The 17,919-nt window shown below is 38.3% G+C and overlaps 1 protein-coding gene across 1 annotated transcript in view; it reads left to right on the top strand.

Moving 5' to 3' along the window:
- PPP3CA (protein phosphatase 3 catalytic subunit alpha) overlaps positions 1 to 16,690 on the top strand; it is a 371,469-nt gene extending 354,779 nt beyond the window's left edge. Inside the window, exons 11-13 of the mRNA XM_014600086.3 lie at positions 6,138 to 6,222; positions 8,890 to 8,987; positions 14,999 to 16,690. Of these exons, the coding sequence (XP_014455572.1) occupies positions 6,138 to 6,222; positions 8,890 to 8,987; positions 14,999 to 15,195 (380 nt within the window). The 3' untranslated portion in view covers positions 15,196 to 16,690. The remainder of the gene's footprint in view (positions 1 to 6,137; positions 6,223 to 8,889; positions 8,988 to 14,998) is intronic.
- Positions 16,691 to 17,919: the final 1,229 nt, after the last annotated feature.

Here is a 17,919-nt window from a genome sequence, read left to right as displayed (position 1 = left end):
GAGTCCCTAATGCTTTTATTCATTACATGTCTTGAATATAATTTAGTGAGATTGTTATTCTGAGACATTCTTCTTCCCACTCTGCTTTTTACATGTATGCTCTATGTCTTGCTCTTATTTCCACCTTTTGCATCTCTTTCTCTTCAATCATGCATGATGTGCTTTTCTTTGTTTTACCTCCCCTGGATTGTTCTCTTAAATATGACACCTTTTGTCATATTTTTCACCTGTCCTGATTTATGGCCTGTTCTTCCTCTACTGCTTCACAGTTCTAAAGTTTGATAGCCCTTTGTGCCTTCTGTCTGTCTCTCTTTTTGCCTCTCTGTAATTAGCTTGACAACAGCTATTTATTTGGACTGAGGTGCCACTTGGAGGTTACAACTAAGATCAGGGTTTCTTTGTACTACGGTCTGTAACAACATATGCTGAAAGAGCGCCTTCCTCATTCAAAGCAAGAAAGCAAATAAGTTAACACTGCCACCCCTCCTCTGCTGCCATACTTCCAAGCCCCATGCAACAGGATTGGGCCTGGACCAGGCCAGGACATTGCCACGCAGCTGGATCAGGCCCCAGTCATGCCTGTCCTACACATCAGATCAGGCCCTGGCCACACCTGCTCCTCCTGCTGTGTTGGGCCAGCCAGCCAGATCTGGTCCTCAGACAGGCTTGGCATCATATTGTTGACTAGTTCAGCAATCCCTAGCAGTCAAGGATGATTGTCTTCATAATTGTCCCATCTATGGGTCCAAATATTGCTGATGAGGCCGATCCAGGATCAACAGACTCTGTTGCAACTCGGGCACATGTTTCTGTATGGGGTGGGTGGCTCCAAATTCTTGATTTGGTCCATGACGCACCTTTTCTTCTGCTCCCACTTTTCCATTCCTATGGGCAATGTAAGATTTCAAAATACTGAGATCCTTGCATTAGACTCTTCCTCCATTTGGAGCAATCCTGGGTGATAGTCTCCCATGAGTTGATGTCAATGTTACATTTTTTTCAAGTTGGCTTGAGGTCATCCTTGAAGCACTTTCTCTGCCCTCCTCTTGAGAATACTTATTTTGGCTGGCATTTCTGTTTCCTTGCTAAAATTGTAGACAGTATCTGCTCATGATTTAGGCTTTTTTGAAGCAAAGACAACAGTGAATATTTTATCCACCCCCGTGTCATTTGTTATACATTTTTCCCCCTGATTAATTACTGGACATATATTTTCTTGGTCTTTCTCTTGCTTCTAATGTATTTAGATACATTTTTGTTGTTGCCTTTTTTGTCCTTTGCACAACATAACCACTTTGTATTTTTAAGATTTTGATGGTTGTGTTGCAGGCTTATGCAATTCCTTATTCTTTTCTTGCTTGCTTTTTTTTCTCTTTTTACCCGACCTTCATCATGTATCCTTATTTCTATTTTTTGTTTAATTCCAGTTTAATTTTCAGGTCATTAAAGAACTTCTGATATAGCCTTGTTAGTCTCTTATATCATCCTTTCAAGTTGGGATTGTTTGCCTTTGTGTTTTTTTTTACTATAGCCTCTTTCAGTAGCTGCCAGCTTTTCTACTCTCCTTTTTCTCCTTAGATTTTCTTGCAAGGAGGCCCTACCTACCAATTTGCTGAGGTTGTTGAGGACTGCTTTTCTGAAGTCCATTGTCCATGTTCTGTTCTTCCTAATCCTTTATTGTAGCATTCCAAACATATCATTTCATAAGCAAACAAGGTTAAATCTGATATCTTTTATCAGACCAACTAAAATAGTTGGAAAAATTCTTCTTTGCAAGCTTTTGGGTACAAACACCCTTCTTCAGGCTGAGGAAACATCTGCAGTTGTTCTGTGCTCTTCCTGGATAGGGCAGACTAGAATAAAAACCAGAGGCCAGCATGCAAGAATGTCAGTCAATTAAAATGCAAATTAAGGCAGTCAGTAGGTAAGAAACAGATGATTCAGAGGGAAGGGGAATGTAGACCTGGTGATGAGATGTAGCTGGTAAATAACAGAGAGGCTATCTGGGGTGTCAGATGCTAGGCAGGTTATAATGTGCCATAAATCTAATGTCTATATTTAGTCCATGATTTTTTGTATTCTGTTGACTGATGAAGTGAAGTTCATAGGCTCGTCTGTGAAAGGTGTTTTGTAAATTCCTTTTTAGAATATGAGATATATTACATGAGGAATATTGATGGTTCTGTTATAGGTTGTAGTTATTATGGGGGTGGTGAAGAATTTTTCAACTTCTTTAGTTGGCCTAATCAAAGATATCAGATTTACCCAAAGAACCTTGTCTGCCTATGAAATGATACAAGTTTGGAATTCTACAGAAAAGGATTAAGAAAAATGGATGCATATCTCCGCCACCTCCACAATACCTACACCCCACAACATAACCATCAACATTCCTGAGTCTTATACCTGCACCTCCAGAAATGTAATACAACTCATCCAGTGCACTAAGTGCCCTAATGAGAAATATGTAGGAGAAACCAAACAACAACTGCATACCAGAATAAATGTACACCAAAAATCTATCAAAGACCAGAATGCCCAATTACCTGTGGGGACGCACTTCTCACAAGGCAACCACTCTGTCCCATCTCTCAGTTCTAATTCTCAAAGGGAATTTACAAAACACCTTTTGCAGATGAGGCTACGAACTTCAGTTCATCAACCTACTGGATACAAAGCATCATGGACTAAATATAGACATTGGATTTATAACCTGGCTAACATCTGATACCCCAGATAGCCTCTCTTCTGTTTACTAGCTATATCTTATCACCAAGATTACATTCCCCTCCCCACCAACCTGTTTCTCACTCATTGACCACCTTAATTTGCATTTTCACTGACTGGCATTCTTGCATTCTGGCTTCTATTCTAGTCAACCCATTCATGAAGAGCACAGAGCAACTGCAGATGCTTCCTCAGCCTGAAGAAGGGTGTTTGTACCTGAAAGCTTGCAAAGAAGAATTTTTCCAACTATTTTAGTTGTTCTAATAAAAGATATTGGATTTACCCAAAGAGCCTTGTCTGCCTATGTCCTTAAAGCAACACAGCTACAAGAAGTACCCCTGAAACATGGAAAATTTCATATTGTAATCACTTTCAGCCAAATTGCCTTCCACCTTCAGATTCTCAGCAAATTCTTCCCTGTTAATTGCAATCAAATTTAAGATGGTCACCCTTCTAATAACTTTCTTGACCTTGTGAAATGAAAAGTTTGCACAACACATTCCAGTAACTTGTTGATTTGTGTTCTGCTATATTGCTATTGGGTCCTGTTCTTTACATGTTTCTATTAGGTGCTCCACAAAAGCCTCCTATCAAGGCATTGCCTTAATACTTTTCCCTTTTTATCTTCACTTGGAGACAGACAAGTCTGTCTCTCAATTCCACCTTCCTGATCTTAACAATAGTACCTTTCCCCTTTTTCCTTTCTATACCAACATCCCAGTCCCACAGTTTATCCCACCAAGTCTTTGTAATGCCAGTCAACTTGCAGTTTGTGCATTAAGACTTAAGTTTTTTCCTGTTTATTCCCCATAGTCTTGCCATTTTGTACAGATGTAGTTTGACAGTAGTCCTATTATTTTCCCTTTTGTTTCTTAAAAGTCTATCTCTGTTTCCCATTTCACCCATAGCCCTTGCACCAGGTCACTACTTTTATTTTACTTACTCATTTTCAAGAGCCACTCCCACAAACCTAATTTAAGCCCTGATTTTGAACATCAGGTGCTTCAAGATGAGGGAGGGGTACTTCAATTAGATCAACTCTTGGAAAGCTGCTCTAATTGAAACACCACGGCATCACATGTGTTCAGTGTTCCTTGTTTCCAAATGTCCATGGGGGGTGCTTTTAACTAAAGTTCATTTGACAGGTTTTAGTTAAAGCACCCTCACCACCATTTTGAAATGCAGGACACTGAATACACATGATGGTGAGGCATGCTGGAGCGTTCGAATTAGAACAGTCCAACAGACTCGATTAATTGAGTCTGCTCCAACAAGTTCTAATTAGAATGTGTTGGAGCACAAACATAGGCACCCTCAGTGTCCTAGAACAGGGGTTCCCAAAGATTTTATGCCGTGGCCTGGCAAGCCACGGCCCAGCAATCACAGCTGACCGCAGCCAGAATTTCCAGCCAGCAGACAGGTAAGGATACTGCCACCCATCCAGGCAGGGGGGTGGGTCAAACCCTGCACTGCCTCAGGCCCTGCAGAAGGAGCCACAGCCTCTCTGCCCAGCTGTAGAGGGCCATGGTTTGCTGGTCCGTGGCCACTTCCTGTCCAGCAGCCGACTATGCTGTGGGCCGGCACCAGGCCGCAGCCCAGGGATTGAGAACCCCTCTGTCCTAGAATGTTTAGGGGTTTTTTCCCCCTCTTCTTTATCGGATAGACCCCTGGCAAGTAAGATGTGATTAACCAGTTAATCATGTCACAAGTAGTAACATGGCACATGTTAATACAGTTAATAGTGTGATAAAGCAAGGAACAAGGCACAACATTATTATACAAAATATGTGTAATACCTTTGTGGCTGGTTACCATCAGGCTTTAAATTGTATGTGTGACCCGGCTGATCATGGCTCCCAGCCTTGGGAGCGCAATGGGAACCTTTGACTTGCCTGCACTCCTCAGATGAGCCCTGATCAACTGATTCTTGTTCCCAGTGTTGGGGGTGCATTGAAGTCAAAGACTGCACAGTGTCACAGAGACTGGGAGCTCCAATCTGCTGCCTGTCCCAGCTGTGGAGGCACATTGGAGTCAAGGACTCTCTGCCACGGAAGCTGGGAACCCCAGTCATCTGTTTTGTCCTCCATGCTTCTGGGGCACAGCTGGAGTCAAGGGCTCCACTGTTCTCTGGAGGCTGGGAGTGCAGATCAGCTGGCCTGTCCTCACAGCCTCTGGCGTGCAAAGGAACCCTTGAGTCCACTTCACCTCAGAGGCCAGGAGTAGCAGTTGATTAGGGCTTCCAGCTTTGGGGGCTCATCAAAGCCCTCAACTTGGATATGCTGCTGAGGGTGGGAGTGGGGATCATTTGACTGGCTTCCTAAATGCTGGTGTAAGGGATCCCAGGTTTCTCCTGCCCTGGCAACATGCGTGATGGAGTGATCCCCAGTGCCACAGTCGGACCTCCTACCATGCATGCCTAGCGTACCAGGAAGTGCAATTGTTGGGATTGTGCATCAGAGCCCATACTCAACATTTGCCAGGGACCATAGACTCTAATGGGCCTCTTCCCAGCAGCCATTCTTCATGGAAATCTATCCAGTTATTGAGGAAGCCATATCCTTCCTGATCTGCCCACGGTATCATATAGCCATGCATTCATTTTGAGGATTCATATGTCCCAATTCAGCCTCTTCCCTCAACTGAGAATTCAAAAAACAACACCTGGGCCCTGATTCGTCCTTGTTCCCAGAACTGTATAGTCACTGTTTTGGGGCCATACCTGCTGGTGTCTCTAATATCCATAATTTCTGAATCAAAGCTAGGGTGACTTGCTTAAAGTTCTTCAAAAGTAGATGGAAGGTCTTTTTTTTTTTTTCCTCGGGGAAGGATACCACTGATTGAAATACATGCTAAAATCCATTAAATAGCATGGTTTGCAGTGCCAGTTGTGTCTAATGAAGTGGAAGCATAATTAGGTAGCATTTTGTATCTTCACTTAAAATGGCAAGGTTAAGAAATAAATTCTATCTGCACCATTACTGTAAAATGTTTCTAGTTAAAAACTTAAAAATATTTCAGGATATGGACAGTGTTCTTAACTGGATACCTTTTGTAGCACCTTAAATAACTAGTTTTTAAGAACTTTGTCTTTATGATCACATGACAAACTGTTGAAGCACAATATTAAAATAAATTGATGAAACCAAGCTGCTTTAATGTGCATCAGGGAAATAATCACACCTTGAAAGGATACTATAATGTGATGTTCACGTATGACTTGTGTGAACTTACTTCAACTGTAAGTTGCTAAAATCAGCAAAAGTGGCTATTTAGTTTGTCAAATCACATGCAGATAGTTGCTCTCAGTATACTGTAACATGAGCTTTCTAACATGTTTGTAATCAGAAAACAAAGTAGTGATATTGTGTTTATAAGTCGCTATAACTTCTATTTTATGTGTTTTTACATAGGAGCAACTGCTGCAGCACGAAAGGAAGTCATAAGGAATAAGATCAGAGCAATAGGAAAAATGGCCAGAGTTTTCTCTGTGCTAAGGTAGGACTACCTGTTTTGGTAATGAACCAGTTTTTTCATGGTCATTTAGAGCACTCTCTTATTTAAACTATAAACATTTTCTGATGTTTTAATATGCCACTTAAACACAATATATTGGAACCTTTTAAAAATGGTTTTATCTGACAAACAGTGCTGCTATACAGCTTCTCTGTGAGTACTCAATTGCCATTGTTTTGAAGTATTATGACTTTCCAAAGCATAACTGTTAAGCATTTTTAAAGTGTTTTAAAATGGAAATTCCTAACATCTTTTGTTTTTAAGTACCTTTCTCTCCATGTGTAGAATTCACAGTTAGCCACTCTGCCACAAGACTTAAATGCAGAAAGAGTATGTTAAGTATAACATGTCTCATTAAAAAGAAAACCTGCTGTCACAGTTTGTCACCCTTTACTGTTGCTGCAACTTTGAATATGATTAAAGATGAAAGCATTGGGTTCATTTAACTAAAACTCCAGAAAATGAGTGCAAACAGGAGCAACTTGTTACCCTTCATCTCCACTCCTCCACTAACACACGAGTGAGAGTAACTAATTGCTACCTATTGTTTAGAACTTTCCATCTGATGTTTCTAAGTAGAATAGAAAACACATTGTACTGTGCTATTCTTAAGCCTGAATATAGAAAATATACTTTCTTCTTCTAAGGAAAAGGATTTTTTTGCATACCATAACTTTCAAAACTAGATTTTTTATCAGCCAAATTATGTGTTGCTGAATATCTCTTTAAACATGTGGCAGACACAAAAAAAGTCTAAATTAAAACCTATATAGGAAATTAATTTTGGATGCTAAGCTCATTTATTTCATATTTAATACTATACTAATGCAGTGATTCTCAACCAGACTGCTGCAGCATCCTGAGGTGCAATGATATCCTTTTAAGGGTGTTATGGGGAGCAATATTAGTGCTATTAGATGTGCACACTCCTACACATTATTCACAAGATAAACATAGAGTTTTCAAATAGAAATTCATAGTGTCAAAACCATTCTGACTTGCTGTGGTCTTTTGGAATTTTTGCAATAGGGGAATTGCTTTTTTTCCATTGCCAAAAAAATCAAGTGAAATTAGTTTTTTAAATGAGGTGTGCTACTACATTTACTACACTTAGAAAAGTTATGGAGGGTTCCTTTGCATATAAGCATGAGAATCATTTTGTACAGCACTAATGATTTATATTTCATGGGAAATATTTTCAGAAGCAGCTTGTGGCTTTCAGCAGGGAATGAGGGATATGGCTCACTTTTGTGTGCCCAGTTTGAAATGCCATAAAGAAATCTGATTTTTCACTGTTTCATCACTTTCAGAAAATTGCACTGTTCTCAAGGTATTTCAAGTAAGACAAAATTTGTAGCTCCCTGATTGCAAAGATGGCAAAAGAGTGAAAAGGAGAATAGAAACAAGAAGATTCATTATTGCTGCCCTCTGTAGCAGAGACAGATGCATTTCAGCATCTTTGCATGGCCTAAGCACACTTCACAATTGTATAGGAGGAGAGAAGATTTTGGGTTCTGAATCTGCAAGTCATTGAGGATGAGGAAGTTAATGGAGAGCGAGGGCACTCAGCACCTGACAGGAACTGTTCAGATCTTTACAAAACTGGACCTTTGGTATGTCTGTCACCTCTGCGGTGCTCCAGACCATCAGCTGTTACTCTGCATGGGCCAGATTGAGAGATGAGGCAGTTGAAGTACCTTAGGGATGACAACTTCTTGCATTCTCTGTCTAGTGTGAAGGAGAGCAGCAGGGTGGGGGTGCCCTCAGAGCAGCCTCACTGTCTCATTTCTGGGTTTCGCATCAATAGAGTGGGAGCAGGTAAATGGAGTATGCTTTTCAGCAGAGCTCTCAGAGCATCAGGAAAGCTGTGATGACATACCCTTAACATCCCTGTAGAGCAAGCACAATGTTGACACACTTAAAATCTTGTTAGGTAAATCAACATGTACCAAATCCTGTTTATAGTCATAGCAATTAACATCACGTGGGCCTATATGACTATAGGTATAGCCTATATGTAGGATTATATATTTATGACTATGTAGATCCCGTGTAGTATGATAATGAATTTGGTTCTGGGCAGAAGAGGTCCCAGGCAAGACACAAGGGGTAGTTACACATGTGCTTCAGGAGTGAGCAGGGCACTCTGAGAGCTGATCTAATTAAAGCGCCCAGAGCATCACATATATCAATGTCCCTGCACTGAAAAATTGTAGCAGTGGTGCTTTAACTAAAACTCATTGAACAAGCTTTAGTTAAAGCGCCTCAGCCACCATTATTCAGTGCGGGGACCCTGATATATATGAGGCTGGAGTCTCTTGGAGCACAGTAATTGCTGCGCTTCAGCAGATTCGATTAATTACAGCATGTTGGAGCAGCCTTGCTGCATATGTAAAGGTGCCCATGGACTGCTCAAGCCCTCAGACAGGACTTAAATCAAACCCTAGTGGAGCTTTGTGCAAGTCACTTCCACAGGAATAAATTTCACTCCTTTTGACTGGAGGGTTTGAAGATAACCATATGCATTAAATGACTCCCTGTCTGAGAATGTAACATGGTAAATGCATTTTTTTTCTTGGTCCAAGCCACTACTGTTCCAAACCTAGGAAAAAAACATTTTTTTTCCCCTGCCCCCTCTCCCCTTTACAGAGAAGAGAGTGAGAGTGTGCTGACACTGAAAGGTTTGACTCCAACGGGAATGCTGCCCAGTGGTGTGCTCTCTGGAGGAAAGCAAACTCTGCAAAGCGGTAAGCACGTTTGTCTCTGTGAGCCATTATATGCATAAGACATTTGAGTAACTACAGAATCCAAGGAAAATAATCTGTCTTCTCAGAAATTTTTTTTTTAATGTTAGAATAAGACATTTGATGGTATGTGAACATTTGTGAGGAGTTCATATAAGATGACTTTTTGAGGCTTATATCCCACTGATTTTCAAAGAGGGGAAAAAAACCCAGAAATAAACCAGACAAAAGTGATAGCCAAAAATGTACATATGAAGTATATGCATATGCTTTCTACACAGTTCATAATTTCTTCTTGCCTGTTTAAAGTACTTTTTGATGCACAGAATTGGAGATTCAGGTTTGATAATGACACAAACCATATTTTTATCTGATGTCTTCTTCTCCCTCATTGAAAATCATTCAAAAAAATAGTTTTAGAATTAGAATTTATCTCCTGGCTGTACTGAATGATGATACGTGAGGTATATAAAATAGAGTAGTTGCACAATCCACTTTAATCTGAAGCGAGGGAGCAATCTACTAACATCATGCTTGCTAGGTATGAAAAAGTGTATTTTTTTTAATGATTTTCATCTCAGTTTTGTACTGAGACGTGTTTTGTCACAGGAATGCACTAAGCCTGTAGTAGCAGTACACTTGATGCCTTATTCCATTTGAAATTAGCAACTGCGAAAGAATGTTTAATTTACTAATGTATGCTCTCTTTTTTCCTGTATTTACTATTGTACAATATATGCCATGTACCCAAGAATGTTTTACTTTTTTATATTGTAGTTCTGCTGTCTGCATATGTCAAAAATGGAAATGCACTTTATATATTTTACGCAGTCTCAGCCTCTAACTTTCCTGTTTCCCTCCTGGAGTATTCTTTTGCTGTATTTTTCCCTTTACTGTCTCTTTTCTCTTATCTAGAAGATTCAGGTACTTTGTGGTAATTTTTTTTGGTGCCTTGTGTGTTACACAGATAGTAACGTTCTGCTTTGAAAATGCTGCAATATGATTTACCAGAATGTCTCTCTGTGTTTCAGTGGGATTGTGTCTTTATCCAGGCTCTTCTCAGTATCATTCTGTTAGATTTGTCAGACAATTTGGACCAAGGAAAATGCTGATGTTACCCTGACAAAATATTAGGAAACAAACTAACTTTTAGTATATTACCAAAAAGTTGTTAAAATGGCTAAAATGAAAATCCCCTCATACTGCAGTATTCTGGCTTAGTAAAACATTACTATACACAAACTATTACATTAATTAACACGTAGTACACCATTCACCAAATATTCTGAAATCTACATAGTTTCTGTTCAGCACATTTTCATAATACTTTGTTTTAACAGAAAATATGACCAATATGTTCCGTGGAAAAACACATTTTAGTCATCGTCATTTATGCCTAATGTGTCAGTGCTGGTTTGGATCCAGTTATTCATCTTAATTTCTTCTCACAGTGACTATGTTTCTTTTTTTGTTTTGTTTCTGTTTTGTTTCCATTTTTTAGATGTGTCATCTTACCTTGTCATGTGAGGGGTGTAGACTCACCTTGGTGCATGTGGATTACCTCTGGTAACTTTCACATGCAGCAAGATGACAATATACATCTTAGCATTGATCTCAATCCATATTTAACATCAAAGCTACAAACGCTTGTTGTTTGGGGAGGAAAAAACCCTTCTGATTTGTGGGAGAAAGGATTGCATTTTGATCTGTTTCTGAATAAGCAGATTTTTTTTATAAATGTCTTTGCTGCTCCATTAGTAAGTTAGATTGCATTTTCTGACTGCTTCAGCTTCTAAATCTGGCTGTAAGAACAAATGCAAACCGAAATTGAAGGATATGATTCGAATTGCAAACTACCAAGAAATTTCAAAATTGGTTATTTTTAATAGTGACTTAGAAAAAAAAGCACAAAACAATTATGGCCTGCAGCATGCACATAGCACTGCAATAGATTTTAATGATTACATTTTTCTCTCTTACCCAGCTGTTGTGTTTTCACTACCTGCAGCTTTTAATCTCACTATTACCTCTACTTTTATTAAATATCAACTGATTTAACAGACTAAAATTATTTGGATCAGAGACATGGTATTATAATGAGGGAAGTGTGCAGATAAAGGCACGTTGAAACCCAAGCTGGTTTGTGAGTAAAAGAAAATGTACTTGCATTAACCCCCTGTTCAGTTGGGGGCGGGGGGTGGGATTCCAGGAGAGAGAGCAAATTACAAGCTGTAAATTTTATTCTTTCCTCTTAAGTGGTATTCCAGTCCTGTGTAGTACTAGAAGCATCTAGTGCTCTCTAAATGAAGATCTGAAATAGTATGAATTTCTTCTTTGGGCTTTATGCCACTTTTCCCCCATCCCTTTCTGGATACCCACAAATTAGGCTGCCACAGTCCTAAATGCCAGAGTCATTTTATAGTACACTTCGTAGGTGAGATGCATAATATGGAAAAAATATTTTTTTTCAATTTTTTTGAGCTGAAAGAAAAAAATGTTTTTCGTTTTTTTAAAAAAGTTTAATTTGCAAATCCTTCAGCTTCCAAAAAATATTTCTGTAGCTCAATCAAGCCTGCAAATTATACTTATTCTGTTCTTTGTGTAGCATTTCTGTGTTGTCTTTTGTGCCAAAATCCAGCACTTACAGTAACATTAGTGTATTAGCTCCTTTGCTATTCACTGACTTGTTCTTAGAGTTAAAATCCTCTGCTCATTTTTCTCATTCGTTTTGCTACCCCTTTCTTCTCTTCAGCTACTGTTGAGGCTATTGAGGCTGATGAAGGTAAATTAGCCAGTCCCCTTTCTGTTGTTCCTACAACAGATAAGGGCTCTGCTGGGTGTATTCATTTTGCTGTAGCTTGTACAGAGTGTGTGGGTGTTGGGCTAACAATTGTGGCTCGGTATTAACCAAAGTGTACTTGCTTTAAAGGGGAAAGTGCTTTTTGTTGTTGTTTTTCTTTTTTTAAAGTTATGATGCTGTTCTAATTTGTGTACATTAAACTCAAGTACTAAGTAATGTCATGAGCCGATGAGGAGACTTGTATTTCAGCTAAAAGGGGACACGACACGGCAGCTGTTAATAAATTGCTCTTTGACACATAGTGCATGAGCAGTATTTGAAAGGCTGAATCATTTCTCTGGCCTCAAATCGTTTTCGGCTATCTTTGATAAAGGAGACCAACACACAGCTTTACAAACGTGGTGGGGGTTTATTCCTGGATTTGTGGGTTTTTGGAGGGGGGTTTTGACCGGGGTGGGGGGAGCACTATAAAAAGCAGTTTTTGAGTGAATCTTTTTGGTGCAGTTCAATATGTTTATGTCTCTTTAAACAGTAAAATACCATGAGACATTTGTCTGCCAAGATGTCAGTTTCTTCTAATAGTGTCAGTTAAAATACTGGGTATTTACATTAGTGCAACCGTTAACACCAGCACCATCATAGCTACAGATTTAAAATGACTGGCTGCCTAAGAAGGTTTCTGAATGTTTACTCTTGCAAACTTTGTTGCTTTCTTAATGATCTTTTAAATTTAAATCCACATGTGATTTCTTTAACAATAAAGTTAAGATCGATTTACAACTGAAATAAGTATGTGCGGTTTGCAATCGGCAATGCAAAGTTTTGGAAGAAGAATTTCGAAGTTCCCCTTTAAAACAAAATTCTTCAGTTGTATTTTGTTCTTGCCCCCTTAAAAAATGTGTCTTTATTTAAAAAAAATAATAATAATAATAATAAAATCTCATGATCATGGTTCCTTGATGCGGTAAAAGTGCCTTTTGAGCACCTGAATTTGTTTTTGATCTTTATAAAGCAGCAAACAAAATTATACAACAAATAAGTAAGAGAAAATACAACTGCTTTCTAAATAGCAGTGACTGAGCTGCTATTTATGTTGGAATTATCTATTCCTATTGGCATACTCTAATCTGCAGTGTGCATTCTTGTTGACAGTTTGGCTGTTTTCTGTGATTTCTGTGACTATGTGTCGTGTTTAGTATCCTCTCAATGTAAACTGCTAATACTCGTTGTCTGACCAGCAACTACAGCAGAGCACATTCTTCAGCACTAAGATTTATAACGTGACTGCTTGAAATAAAATTGACAGAAAGTGAGCCCCATTCCAGGAATATTCATTCTTCAAGTTAATTCTTGATTTGCCATTATCACTAGTTAGCCACTCCAAACATAGCTATTTATTTACTGGTTGAAATACAGCAATCCAATGCTGGATGAAAGGTTACATCTTTCTATAATATAAGTAAAAAATATCATCACCAAGGCTGCATCAATCAAGTGCTCACAACCACTCCTGGGAGAAACCTCTCTCAGGGTCAAGTCCCAGAATGGGACCAAGTTTAACAAAGCTATCCATTAAACACACGCTGTCAGGGTTTGGCATGGGTGCTCACTAAGCATTTTTATTTTTGTGAGAGAATTAAAGAAGAATTCAAAATATTTGATGTAGGCCTTTATTTTCACTACCAGCCCCCCCCCCCCTTCGATTGACTAATCACCATGGTTTTTTTTCCTCACTAAAATGATATATGCTAAAAAATCATGCACCTCAAATTTTACCTGAAGTATGAAATGCTCATAAAATTGCTAACAAAATTAATCATGAGGAACAGAGGGAGTCTACACTTGCACAGGAATGGATGGCAAAATTTCAGCATGAAAATGCTTTCCCTGCTCCTTACAAAATTCAGGGAGTGGTATATTGGTACCAGGCCTGTTCAGGGGAGTTTCAGAAGCAGTAATAGAACCGTGTATCACTGTAGTGATGGGCCAGCTTGTGAAATGGAAAATAATAGTTCTGTATAGCAGGATGCAAGTCTGCTGTGTCCCAATTTGGTGGAAAATCCCTAGATGAGGGAGGGAAATCTTGAAATCAATCTCTCTAATTTCTTAATCTCTCCATCCCAAAGGAAGTTTTCAGGTTCCTGGTACTAACACACCATCTCTGCTGTGTGGCATGTTATGAGAAAGGCATTACCAAAATGCAACCAACATTCTTGAGATTCATTAGATTAATTTGGTTTGGATTAGAAGAGAGAAAAACACACAAAAGGCTACTGTAAATTATATTAAAAGCTGCCAACAGCTCTTTGCCTATAGTGCCTTTTTCTCTTCTGTTTAAATAGAGATATCTTCAAAAAGAAGTCCTATAATGAAACAGTTATATTGGATTCTACAGAGACTTTTGCTTAGTCTGTGGATACCTGCTGAGATCAATGTGGAATTGTTAGTGTCATTGCTGAAGGACAGATTCATTGACTTTTTAAATTTAGTTACTGGGTCCTATGTTGATTTATTTTCAAAGTTAAGAGGGACAAATGTACCAAAAGAATGATATTCTTAGTCTGTCACACTGAATTACTGCAGTTTCACCAAATTACTTTCTAGAGCCCAAGGGATGTCAGGGAAGGTTACTGTTCTTGAGCAACACGTGAGCAGTTCATCTGAGATAAAGTCTGCAAAGCCTTCTGAAAAGAATGATAGAGCTGCCCCTGTTCGATACCTGTAATGTGTGCTCTGCAAACTGACCACACAGCATTGTTTGCTGTTTCTCATTGGCCCAATCTTTAAATCTTCCTTCTGTTCTTACTGAGAAAAAGTCCGTGGAAGTCTGTGGGAGTTTTGCCCGAGTAAGGAAATTAAGGCTGAGGACAGTTTGTTTGTAAGGCTTCAATTTATTTATTTTTTTAAATATATGTAGACAGTGCTTTGGGCATTGTTCCTGATTCCAGTTATAGCCTTATAATATTTTAAGCTGAACCCAGGTGGACAACAAAATATTAGAAGTTAATCTTGATGAAAATACTTTTGGATTGCAAGAGAGACATTAGTTGTTAACTCATTAGCTCTCCAAATATGGTACAAAGGCTATTGTGTTGTCAGGTTTTGTCATTTTGTTCTTCACAATGAAGGAATTTCTAACTCATTGACTGATAAAGTGGTGAAATGTCAACAGGTTTACTTTTGCTAATTTTCTTTTTAATAATCCTTTATTTAGCTATCAAAGGATTTTCACCGCAGCATAAGATCACTAGCTTTGAAGAAGCGAAAGGCTTAGATCGAATTAATGAGAGGATGCCTCCTCGCAGAGATGCCATGCCATCTGATGCCAACCTTAACTCCATCAACAAGGCAATCTCCACAGAGACTAATGGCACTGACAGCAATGGCAGTAATAGCAGCAATATTCAGTGACCATTTCCTGTTTTGTTGAGCTGCAGGGCATGATGGGATTACTGCACATCAGCAGTTGGATGTTCTTGCCTCTGATAATAGCTTACTTGCTCTGGGGGCCAGGTGTTGGATTCAGTTTACAATATCATCTACGAAGAGATAGTAAACTTTATTTTGGTGGGTGGGGTGGGGGTGGGGGCTAAACACCTCCTTTGGATATGCCTTTAAAATGCTTGTAGAAAAATGAAAGCTAATGCTGGTATATATTGCAAAGTTAGGGGAATGAACATGTTTTCCTACTGCATTGGGAACTTCTAGATATGTTACTGAAAGGCCTTTTATTATGTTACTGGACATGAAAACTTTGTTTAATTTCTTACTAACTATTGTACGTTTACAGTTGCAGCACTAAACATGGATGACATCAAAACATTTTTAACAAAATGATGTACAAACTAAATAAGGACTATTTATTGATAATGTTTTGCTACTCTTGTCAGACAATGGCTATAAAATAAATTAGGCGGTCTTTAAAAATATATATATAAAAAAAGAATGTTGCAAATTTGTTAAAAATGCCAAAAAAAAAAAAGAGGACAGTTTAATTTTGTACAGATTATGCTTACCTCAGGTTTCTTTAGTGTGCTTCAATGCCCTTCTTTAACTATAACACTTATCTTACTAATTTGGCAGCAAATATCTTTTTCTTTAAGTTTAAAATAACTGGAATAATGATAACATTTATCTTTTTTTGCTGTTTATATTTAGAGTTTTTTTGGGTAAATCAAGTCTTGGTTGTGGCTTGCTGAATTTAAATATTTATGAGTGGTGCATTTTTAAGTATAGTGAACAAGACACCATATTAAGTGCAGTGAAAAGCATCTATATTCTGTAAAAATCTGCCTATGCATGTTTTTTAAGAAAAAATGGCTGTATAGGCCTGTATGGGACTGTAATGCGCTTAGTGGTCTGACTTATACTGGAAATGTATGTATACTGGCGTACTTTATATTCTCTAAAAAATGCTTAATGCCTTTGAAATTTTGTAATCGAAAAAAGCTTTGAAAAATCTAAAGGGGAGAGTATTCTTAACAAAAGTTTTTAACATAAGCTTGTCAGTGCACATATAGATGGTTAGCATGTTTAGCAAACCTTGTGAAATTTAAATAAGTTTGTAGTTACATGTGAAATTCTAAATGCATGATAACTGTTAATGTCATAATGGTTTAGTCATTTTGTTATGTTCTGTCATGTGCCACAAAATGTGTAATTTTTTCACTTTTTTCCCTTTGTATATCAGTTACGGGTTACAACTGGTTCATTCTAAAAAAAGAAAAAGAAACAAAACAGTCCATTGATATTTTTTAACAATTGTATTAAGTGCCCAAGTAATTCACTACAGCCTACAGCCTTGCCTTTGTAATTTGACTTCGAAATGTTGGCAATCAAAGCATGCACTTGTAACAATGAAAAAAGCATTTTATATTACTACTCAATAAAATGTGCATGAACTTAAGGGGCTCTTTCCTGTCTTGCTGAGTGTTCAACTGTGCAAGCACGTATGCGCCCACACATATGCTCATGGCTGCCTTTTTCCTGCAGGAGGGAAGAACCCCATTTAAAAGAAAAAGGCACAGGTATGTTTTGTGAGAGAGTCAGTCTTGTACTAAAGAAGTGTATTTTATCATCAAGTAGTTTTAGGTCATTAGACTTTTGAATTGCACTGAAAAGCTAAAGGCTGCCTTTATTTCTTGTTTTCTCCTGCCCCCGTGTTCTAAACAGAGCTGCTTTTTTCTTCTGAAGTGGATATTTTTATGTTGCATTTGCCTTGACAAATAATGTGAAAACCCTTATCTTGTGCACTCTTACTCCTCTTCCTAATATCCTATATTAATGGTATGCTTTTCTTTTTCAAACTAACATTATTGCAGGTTTGGCATGCAGCAGTGTACATTGTAGTTAAGCACTGTATCCAAGCTGGATGTTCTGATTATTCTCTGTTGCCACAGGTCCTCAAAGTCTATTGTTGTTAAACCAAGGCAAAAGATTTACTTTTTTCCCTATCTTTTTTTAAAAGATTTTTTCTGCATAGAAAATTACATCTACAGAAAGTATGTGTAATTAACTGTCAAATACGAAAGGAAGGTACTTTTTTGATTGCAAAGAAAATCTCCAATGCAAATCCTGAGTCCCTTGTTCCCTTCCTGCACCCCCTCTTTCCACAATTTCTTTTGTTCCATCTTGTAAATTATGAAGATATGATTGCAAAATGTGAAGAACATCCCACTTACATCTGTAAGCAGCATATTGAATGGACAGTCTTTAGAGATGTTGTTCCTTGTTAGTTCAGTTTTGCACTAGGGGAAGGTGAATGGTGCAAATTCTAATGGCACTTCAAAACACTTTGAGATGTTGAGATTTAAGGCATACTTTGTATTCAAACAAATGAAATGTTAAAGCTTCTCACTTTTCTTCATTTTCCATTTGGGTGTCCTTCATCCTCCCTCTACTGCACAGGCTGTTGTACTCTGTTCAAGTAGCAAATGTCACTGATAGCAGCAGTCACTGGTATTGTATTAGTCCTCCCTAAAAGTGCTAGCTGTTAACTATTGATTCAGTATTTGTTTTATGTTAATTGTGTTTGCCTCCTTGTACAATGGGCCTGTTGATTTGACAGAATAGAAGTTGTAACAAAACTGCAGCCACTCCATGATGTCCAGAACTTGGTGAGAAGGTAAAAGGAAA

This window comes from Alligator mississippiensis, chromosome 2 (assembly GCF_030867095.1).
Source record: "Alligator mississippiensis isolate rAllMis1 chromosome 2, rAllMis1, whole genome shotgun sequence".
Taxonomy (NCBI): Eukaryota; Metazoa; Chordata; order Crocodylia; family Alligatoridae; genus Alligator; species Alligator mississippiensis.
The sequence above is the reverse complement of the archived record's forward strand: the minus strand, read 5'-3'. Positions and strand labels throughout refer to the sequence as shown.